Source organism: Sphaeroforma arctica (assembly GCF_001186125.1).
Source record: "Sphaeroforma arctica JP610 unplaced genomic scaffold supercont1.608, whole genome shotgun sequence".
Classification (NCBI taxonomy): Eukaryota; class Ichthyosporea; order Ichthyophonida; genus Sphaeroforma; species Sphaeroforma arctica.
In genome coordinates this window covers 16,508-26,332 of record NW_014039950.1, presented here as the reverse complement: position 1 = coordinate 26,332, position 9,825 = coordinate 16,508, and the positions used below count along the sequence as shown (strand labels likewise).

The 9,825-nt window shown below is 44.7% G+C and overlaps 2 protein-coding genes across 2 annotated transcripts in view; both read right to left on the bottom strand.

Moving 5' to 3' along the window:
• Positions 1–6,187, bottom strand: part of SARC_07567 (hypothetical protein) — an 8,675-nt gene extending 2,488 nt beyond the window's left edge. The window contains exons 1-6 of the mRNA XM_014298485.1: positions 6,030–6,187; positions 2,835–4,887; positions 2,212–2,505; positions 1,745–1,910; positions 837–943; positions 332–390 (exon numbers count right to left, since the gene is read on the bottom strand). Of these exons, the coding sequence (XP_014153960.1) occupies positions 332–390; positions 837–943; positions 1,745–1,910; positions 2,212–2,505; positions 2,835–4,887; positions 6,030–6,078 (2,728 nt within the window). The 5' untranslated portion in view covers positions 6,079–6,187. The remainder of the gene's footprint in view (positions 1–331; positions 391–836; positions 944–1,744; positions 1,911–2,211; positions 2,506–2,834; positions 4,888–6,029) is intronic.
• A 2,487-nt stretch (positions 6,188–8,674) lies between these two features.
• The window catches only part of SARC_07566 (hypothetical protein), a gene marked incomplete at its 5' end in the record, with an annotated part of 4,680 nt that continues 3,529 nt past the window's right edge, over positions 8,675–9,825 (bottom strand). The window contains 2 exons of the mRNA XM_014298484.1: positions 8,675–8,797; positions 9,307–9,415. Of these exons, the coding sequence (XP_014153959.1) occupies positions 8,689–8,797; positions 9,307–9,415 (218 nt within the window). The 3' untranslated portion in view covers positions 8,675–8,688. The remainder of the gene's footprint in view (positions 8,798–9,306; positions 9,416–9,825) is intronic.

Genomic DNA, 9,825 nt, shown 5'->3' with positions numbered 1-9,825 from the left:
ATATGTATATACACACATACATATATATATATATATATATATATATATATATATATATATATATATATATATATATATCTTTCTATGTATATATATATATATATCTCTCTCTCTCTATATATATATATATATATATATATATATCTCTCTCTCTTTCTATATATATATATATATATATATATATATATATATATATATATCTCTTTCTATATATATATATATATATATATATATACGCACACACACACACACACACACACGCACACACACATATATATATATTACAGAAGATACATATGGCGCGTACGAGTCACGATTATGCAAGCCATACCCATTGCTTCGTCTATCCTGGCCCTCAGAGATTCTTCCTCGGCGGAGGATGTAGCATTCCTGCACGCACAGAATAGTAGGAATATGTAAATGTGAGCTTTGAGCACACACACTTCAACAACTATTTCGTTCTTCTTTCCGCAGAGTTTTCATACAACTCAGGTAGTCTTAATCGCACAAAACAGCATACCCATCAATGAATATACACTCTTCGCTTGCCGAGCGGAACTCTCAGCGGAAGAGGGTGACAAAAAAAGGTGGGAGGATCAATATGTGTATGTGGTGTTGGAGAGCGAACATCTGACGATGAATGTCCCACAACAGTCCTGACTTGGCTGTGGGTATAAGGAATTGATGGCAAAGCCTGTGCCACATATATGTCATGGCCATACTATTGGAGCTCGAATTAGAAGTTGCACTTCCCAGGGCTTGTCATAACATCACACAGTCAGCACTGAGTGTTCCGGAAAATCACAAACACTTCTGATTTGAGCTGATTGCCATACCGGGTATTCTTCGTCTGAAGCAATTCCGTGAGCGTACGAATTTCCTTGTCCTTCTGCACTAGAAGGGCCAGTGTTTTCCTCCTCAGCTCAGCGACATCATGTGTAGACTGTGAATGCGAGCAATGCAGTCCATCAGTGGCCAGTCGCTCATTAATGGCGTTCTACAAAGGAATAGATTTCTACGGACATCCATGACATGCAACGTGTGCCATACACTGACCACCTGCAGATTAAAGCCAATGGAGTTCTACAAAGAAATGGATTTTTACGGGCATCCATGACATGCAACGTGTGCCATACAGTGACCACCTGTAGATTAAAGCCAATGGAGTTCTACAAAGGAAAGGATTTCTACGGACATCCATGACATGCAGCGTGTACTATACGCTGACCACCTGTAGATTCAAGCCATTGGAGTTCTACAAAGGAATGGATTTCTACGGGCATCCATGACATGCAGCGTGGACTGTACACTGACCACCTGTAGATTCAAGCCAATGGAGTTCTACAAAGGAATGGATTTCTACGGGCATCCATGACTTGCAGCGTGGACTGTACACTGATCCCCTGTAGATTCAAGCTACATACCCGCTCGGCTGTATACATGAAAAAAGTACTCAGCTACTCCACATAGACATTAAACGCCAGACGTGATACGCGGGATGTTGCGGGTTTGCGCATCTGCTCATAGACCGTATTTCTTGACGTGAATGTTCCTCAACGTGCGCGTTGATATCTTGTCAGGCGTCTTTGTATACTCCGGAATACAGACTATCTTAAGAGGGTGAACCATACTGATGACTGAAGCCTATACCACTGTCAAAACTAGGTTTCCCACTTCATAAACACTGCCAGCAAACCCTATGCCTATTCCCGTTATATAGTGAAATAAACATACACTCACTCACCTCGAGTGTTTTGTTAGAGCCTTCACCGTTCTGTGCTGATCTTATGTACTGTGGGTTGGCAGCCTTTGCCATGTTCTCTTGAAAGGTGCCCTGTGTACGCGAAGGTCCGCTCGTGTAGTTCAATTCGGAAGCCTTGTGCCGGTCCATCTCGAACTTCAAAGAACTCCTACACAGATTAATAAAATCGTACAAAGTAGCTGTAAGGTTATGCCAAAGCAGGGCGAGACTAAAGTTTTGTACTTCATCTGCGGATGCCAAGGCAGAGTGACACACAATATCTAGTTACAATGTTTAGAGGGAGAGTGAGGGGGGAGGAATACGTGACATGCGCGTCGTTTGCACAGTACAAGTTCGACATCGAGTCATGCCTTTACAATCACAACTCCATCCAAAACACACACTCTTCAAACTCACGGTGAGCGTCTCATCGAATACAGTCTATCACAAACGCAGGAGCATACACACACCCTGGCATATAAGGCGGGATCGGTGAGGTAGTAGCGGCAGGCCTCTTGCCCGTCATAGGCGTAGACGACGTCACTCCAGCGACACAACCCTCAGCCAGCCCTATGGGCACACCTTCAGCCGAATCAAGTCCGTAACCATGGTGACTGTTTACCGCAGTAGGTGTGTGACCCGCGTTTCCCCGGTTTGCGTTGATTGGCGGTGATCCGAAGTCGGGTCTTTTAATAGCAGGCTGTCTATTTATATCCGCGTACTCGGTTCTGAGCGGAGCCCCGTGAGCGAATGGTATCCTACTACTGGAATTAAAGATCGAGTTCATGATACTGCTCGTGTTAGTCGCTGTATATCATGGTGGCACGCATACAGAGTGTAGTCAGAGTATGTGCCACCATGCTTTTGGACTCGGGGCGAAATTTGAAATTAATTCTCATTGAGTCCACTTCAAACTACTCTCGTTCAAGGAAGCGATTGATGCATCGACATTCCATGCCAGCAACTGTACAGTACTTTACACACTTCTGCATCGGTTTTAACAGTAAGAATAAACACACGACACGGACACAAACTCATACACACCAAACACCACCTATCCACCACGTCGATGCACATCACATTGGCTCCTCACCCAATCTTGACGGCTGATTCGTGCAGGGCTACGCCTTTCTCCTGGCCTCGCTCGCCCGCCCGCATACGTTCCAGGTACTGTTCTGCGGTCAAATACGTACCCCCCACCCCGCCCCATCTGGTCACTCCATTGGCCTCCACTCGGGAACGCGGTGCGCTTTTGCTGCGCCTAGTCCGAGGGCTGGCGTTATAGACTCTCAACTCGTCATCTTCCCTAGGAACAAGGCCACGAGTGCTCGGCGCGTACTGTGTAGCATCCTCTCTTTCTCTATTACTTCTCTCTCTCTGCGTGGCTCTACCCCGCACTCGGTCGTTGCTCTGGTACCGTTCGTAGCTGTCATCATAGCCCTCGTCGGGATAGGTGTACATTACCTTATCTGGGCCTGAGCCCCCTCTCCTCTTCCCGCTGCCGGTGCTTGCGTTGCCATCGCCAATGAATCGCCCACGCCTGAGGCTGTCTACTCTATAGCCACTCCTATAACTCTTATCCGGACGATCGTAGGCGTCGGCATCCCCTCGCCTATAACCACGCTCATGCACACGGTCCTGCTCGCTATCAAAGATACGCTCAGGTTTATGCCTGTGGTCGATATCTTCGAAATCTTTCGGATCTTCTTCAGCCAGATAGTCTCGGCGAACACGTGTGGGGTGCGTGCGCGTGTCTTGCGGCCGGTCACGTGTCTGAAGCACATCCTTCTCGTCGTGCAGACGATGACCTTTGCTATTATGAAAATCGCCATCGAATAATACAGTCTGTGCTCGTCTCCTGAATCTACCATCGCTCTGCTCACTATCCCGCATAGTCACCGGATCCCCCTCTCCCATTTGCCGCCGCTTTTGCCGCAGTACATACACTTCTTCCTGTCCCGACCTCAGCCTGCGTAAACCGTTGTCATGGTTACCGAGTACACCCTCACTTAGATCGTCCTTACGCCACCGCCTTGACGCCGTTGGGCTTTTTTGCTGGGTCTGTTCGGGCTTTCTTTCTCGCGCTCGTCTACCTGGTTCACCGTAGGTGATATCATTGCCTGCACGTGCGTACCCGCGTGATGGTCGAAGTTGCGCATGGTCGTCACCTAAGGACGCCTTCGGCCTGTTATCGCTGACCGTGACTGTGGAATCCGCTCTACTCCCGTCCCTACCGTGATACACCCCGTTGGTCTGCGGCACACCGTTCGACAGTGTAGTGCCTGTAAATCTACCTCCATTCCCATTAGGTTTGTGGTATCGATCATATCTATCTGTATCGGAATATCTACCTGTATCAATATATCTGCCTACATCATCACCAAGCTCATGCCTTTGCTCAGGGGCGTTTGAAAGCCCGCCACCCAACTCTCGCGCAGTACTGCCATCGGCCTTCCAACTCGCACTTGTCTTCCGATGTTCCCTCTCTTTCACGCTACCGTTAGCCTTTCCCACCCTGAAGTCAATCGATCTAACGGACCCGTTGCCAACATCCCTATCTGTGCGCACGTGAGCTCTACTTTCAACATCACTACCCACGAATATATCACGGCCATGTAGCTTCATTGACTGGGTTTCCCGCTCCCTGTCCTGACCTCTGTCTCTGTCTCTGAGTGCTACGTCAGCAGCGCCACGGTCACTGCTACTAACCGAGCGCATGCTGTCACCATCTGAATTGCGCTGCTGCATAGGTGCACTGTGCAGCGACTTGCCGCCCTTTTGGGCCACCATATCCGAATGGTACTTGGGCCAAACATCCGTGCGTGTGTACCTCCCCGAACTAGTGCGTGAATCAGCATCGGGACACGCACTTCTGTGAGGCGCAGCCAGTGTGTATTCGCTCGCTGGCCTCTCTCTTGATGACAGGCTCCCATGGTTGTGTGGCTGTGTGTTGGTGCGAGCGTTTGCGTGCTCATTCATATGTGCTTCTGTGTGGTGATGGGGGTCTTGTAATCTATTTAGAGAGTCGCGTGGTCTATTTGTAGGCTCCCTTCCCGACGCGCTGTCCGCTCTGGGCACGGGCACGGGTCTCTCACTCAGGCGATGCGGATAATTTTTTATTCCGTTGCCAATCGAGTATTCATTTGCTGCAGAGGGGAATGTATGAATGACAATAATATGTGACTGAAAGTGTACGATTACATTTGCTATTCAGCTATCTTTCATATTAAGAGTCGGCAACAACTTCATGATTGAATATTTACACTGATATTCCGTACTTTCACACACCGGCATATCTCGCTTGCAATCTCGAGGGCATGTTTTGAGAATTGGGTTGGCAACGATTAATTGTATTTTGTGGTAAGTACAGATAATGTAGGTGACAGCATACGCTTACTAGTGCTATGTGCAAAGACTCGAAGTCTCGTACACCCTGGGTGACGCTAACAGTTGTTTGCTCAGAAAACCATTTATTATGCGCGGTGTAAGCGCGAGATTCGTCCTGGACGAGAGCGCAACAGACTGTGTGATACTTGAGATAGCTTGGGAAGGCAGTTCAGTTCATGCATGTCCAATATAGTTGTATGTAATCCAATCCTCGGGTCATTTGACCCATCATATTGACAGATAAGCAGAGCATGAAGAGAGCACTAAATAGAAGATATAATCCAGTCGAGCATATGCGTTATAATCATGGGGACATGAAGTAATCATAGGGGACCAAGATACTTGCTGTACATATACACAGCGATGCGTATCTGCTGTCAGTGAGATATTCAACACCCACATATTCATCCATTTTGACAGACACAGGACTCCGACACATACCTCGAATAGCAACACACAGTAGTCTGTACAAGCGCACTATCATACCGCAACGTTTGAGAAGACGAGTTCTGTACACGATGTTGCATAACCGAGCGAGGTCTTTGATTTGCACACCACCTCTGATAAATTCAAATATGCATTCATGGAAGGGGACAGCACTAATACAAGGCTTAAACATAGGGCCAGAAAAGAAACCGGTATATATACGTCGAGAGATATCTAAAATGAACTCGTATTAAGGATACATACTGTGGTGTCACACCACGACACAAGTTGTAAGAATCACACAAGCATGCTTTATATTGAGTACCAAAGGTTGACCCTCTCAAGAAACGATTGGGATTTAAAGAAAAATATTCCTGAGCTTCCGACAATATCTAATCATAAGGCCCAGCTAATCACTATCACGTGAGTACAAAGCGTCGCAAGATGTAATGTGCGTTTGAGCACAAGATCATACCTCCACGATTCGGGTGGGAATACAGCGGGTATTCATAATTCCTATTCATTTTGGCAAGACCTTCGCGTTCACTCACATCCCTCTGTCGCCAGACAACTAATACATATTAAGAGGCGGAGTAATCAATTCTCACGTTCACGTTTTGACGTGTCGAGTGAAAGTTGGTAATGTGTGCAATACTTGTGCAATTGCATTCTCCCGGTAACCGGTATAAGAAGAAGCTACCAATGATGTTGCATGATCACACGAGTGGTTTATCTACAAGTAGTTTATGAGAACAGTATCCTCTCAATATGTCTGTAGCTGCATCGAACTGAAAGTTTGGAAATACCTACTATGTGAGCACAGCGTTCGTATAGTGATACATAAAGGGATAAAGTTATAATACATAAATAATTGACCTTTACAGTACATTGACGGCTTTTTGTTATCGATTCATATTTATTTATAGATTCTGAGAATCTGAGTGTGTAAGTTTTATTCGTTTGTGTATGGAAATAAATGTGTGCCGGCCGGCATATTATACTCATAACTTTACCATTGGCTGTGACTTTGGCGCCCTCCGTGTAGTATCCTACCACTTCTCACTTGTTTCTTCGGGGTATATTTATTACAAGAGGCAAGGAAGGCGAGGCTGAGTCGCGGCGAGAGACTTGCGAGGTTATCGGGGACTGGAAAGAGTTTAAATTGATATGTATTTTTGGAAGAATGTATCTTTAGGGTTTATACTTGATCTTACAAAGTGAATATATGTTTTGATTGATATAGCAAACTATCAAGAGTGTGTGTCATGAAATGCAAAGTATACGTATTTACGAACCAAATCGAATTCATGATAGATCAAGCTGTACATAGCGAACATTTTTAACCGTAATTTGATATTGTAGGTTCAAGCCAAACGTATGTTTATGCGTAGTCGCATATTCGAATCCGTATTTGTGCATATTCCAATCATGTACGAGGACAGCCGAGTCCATCATTTAGATACACCTGCACGCAACTACATAAGTTTTCCTTCCATCTGTGTGCACACTATTTTAGAATACTGGAAGCACACATCAGAATTCTTTCTTTGTTTTGTCTGCAAAAATTCGTATAGGGGTTCGCAATGACTTCTTAAATTCATACAATCCTCCTATCCCGTTTTATGCTTCTCTAAACAATCGCCACTACTACCATAAATGCCGCAAATAGCGTTAGATTCTTGCGGATGAAACGCTTTCGCCTCTTCGCCTCTGCATGTATCAATATGCTTTAGATAGACCAATATAATACAGATATATACTATAGATCTGTCGCGATCTCAACCCTCTCATTTTCATCAATTCGGCGCTTGGCCTTCTACTTGCCATCACCAGGCGATGCCCCACAGTGAATCACATGTGAATCATGCTCATGACTGGCAAAGATGTCAGATACAGTGGGCCAGTGGCCGCTTGAGAAAGTTGAAAAAAATCTCGAAAAATATACACACAGAAGTGTCCCATCTGCCGACAATATGTATTCCTCCCAGTCTTCAGAGATTGAAATAGTTAAAAATGCACCAACCTGAAGAAGCATCCAGACTACGCCAATCACTCCACACATGGGCAAAGGATAAGTGTATCTCCAGGATTCACTAGGGTAGTCGGTCAATGTGAGGAAATGGTGGGCTCTTGCACGGCCCAAACGAGCGCGTGTTCGAAGTTTAGTCTGTTGATGGAGGACATCTACGTATATATCATGTGTAGTGTTTATTGGAACTATTCCCTATCGACCGAGACACATAAGCCAGTAATCAATACTTTATTATATATATATAAATAATGAGTGGTGTAAATCTTTTGAGACCAATATCATCAAATTTTAATTGTGCTTAATTATATACAGGATACTTACGCAGAAGTTGTATGATTCTTACTTCAATCGAACATTTAATATACGAATTCAAATGCGTTTGGTTGCTGAGTGGCAGACACAGGCTGATATTATTGTCCAAAATCCTTTAGATAGTGAAATTGCACTGAACCAGCCGAGCAGGTGAGATTAGATCTTACTCGAGGATGGCTACTTAAACGACTGGGATCTCCAGCTTAGTTTTTCCAAATCATTGTAAAACCCACCGGCATCTTCCCATGAGAAATCTTTTGTCGCGAGCCACACACCCGTTTCTGCGAAGAAGAGAAATAGCCAATTATATGTATGGGTACATGGATTTGACAAGAAACAGAACCAGAACCGTCAATATAAACATCCCTGAGTGATAGGAAATGCACACAACTTCGATTAGGCTGCAGTAGCTATAGAATTACTATAGCCAACACTTTTTACGGTACAAACCACACAAGATCGAGCATAGATCGAGCTAAGATCGAGCATATCAAGTTAAGAACAAACGTGTAACTTCAGTATATTCGAAAGAGCCGTCGTGTGTGGCGATATGTTATGTTCCGTGCACGTAGACGCGTATGGCAGATCCAGGTAGAACCGAAGTCAGTCACACACACCTATACACATACACACACACACACACACACACACGCACACACACAAGCACACACACACACACACACACACACACACACACACTCACTCACGCTATTTTATATGTATATATAATATATATATATATATATACGAATGAATCGGTACCGATGGACGGAATAGCGAGGAACATGCGTTAGAAATACTCGCCTGCGCCCTTTTCAGCCGATCTCGGCCCTATGTGACTACTCATGGAAGTACTACAGTATCCCGGGCAGAAGCATGTATAGAAAATGGATGCACTCCTGGTGGGTCAGCGATGAGTGAATGTTGAGTCATATGCTTAACGAGTCTAGGAATGCTCAAAGGCAATTTGCCTATACAGGACTAGATGCCGAAGTACATCACTATGAATGGGACTATATGAATGACACTACAGTGCGGCGTGTGGATTGAATAGCTAGCGGACGACCACTAGAACGTAATTAAATTTGGTGTATCTGTTTATACCCATATAATGTTATGGAGTCACAAATAAGCGTTTGTATGCTCTTTTGAAGCAGCTAAAAACTTGCAGAGCGCAGAACCCCACATCAGAAACAATAGAAAATAAATACAAATACATCATATTCGAGTGCACTAACTCACAGTCTGTTATTTCTTCTTGAGCATCGGTCGAGCACACGTAGTGAAACTTGTTCTAATCATCGTATGCACTTATACGCCAACACATAGTAGTCGCCACGGTCCACCAGCACTACGGTACATTGACAGGTTGAAGAAATATAGCCTACGGAAGGCACAGATCGCTTACCCGTCGGTGGGAGCGCGTTGCTTCTCTTCGGCCGCCAGAAGCTTTACAAGTGCAATTACGCCGCACTTGCTCATGCCATAGTTTGATTTAGACATCGGATTGTCTCCGCCTGCATGGAGTAGTTGGAGTATTGCGATTGAATCAGGCAAAGGATTCGATATGCATACTACACAAAGATACAAACTAGAATGTGCTAAAGAATAAACGGGTATCGAAAGTAAGCGTAGTTGTATACGTTTTCGCACGAACGGCGACAGGAGACAAGTTAATAGTCCGGAGTGCTTTATCCTTGACACATATGGGCACGCACATACGAATTGACACCGAACATGAGCCATACTCGACAAACCGTCCGCTGAAAGCTCGGTACGCTAACACAACCGACGCACACATATAAAGAACATACATATAATTATACATATATGCATATATACGCATAATATACAAATACATACACATATACATATACATATATATATATGTATATGTATATATGTAAATATAGATATATATATAGAT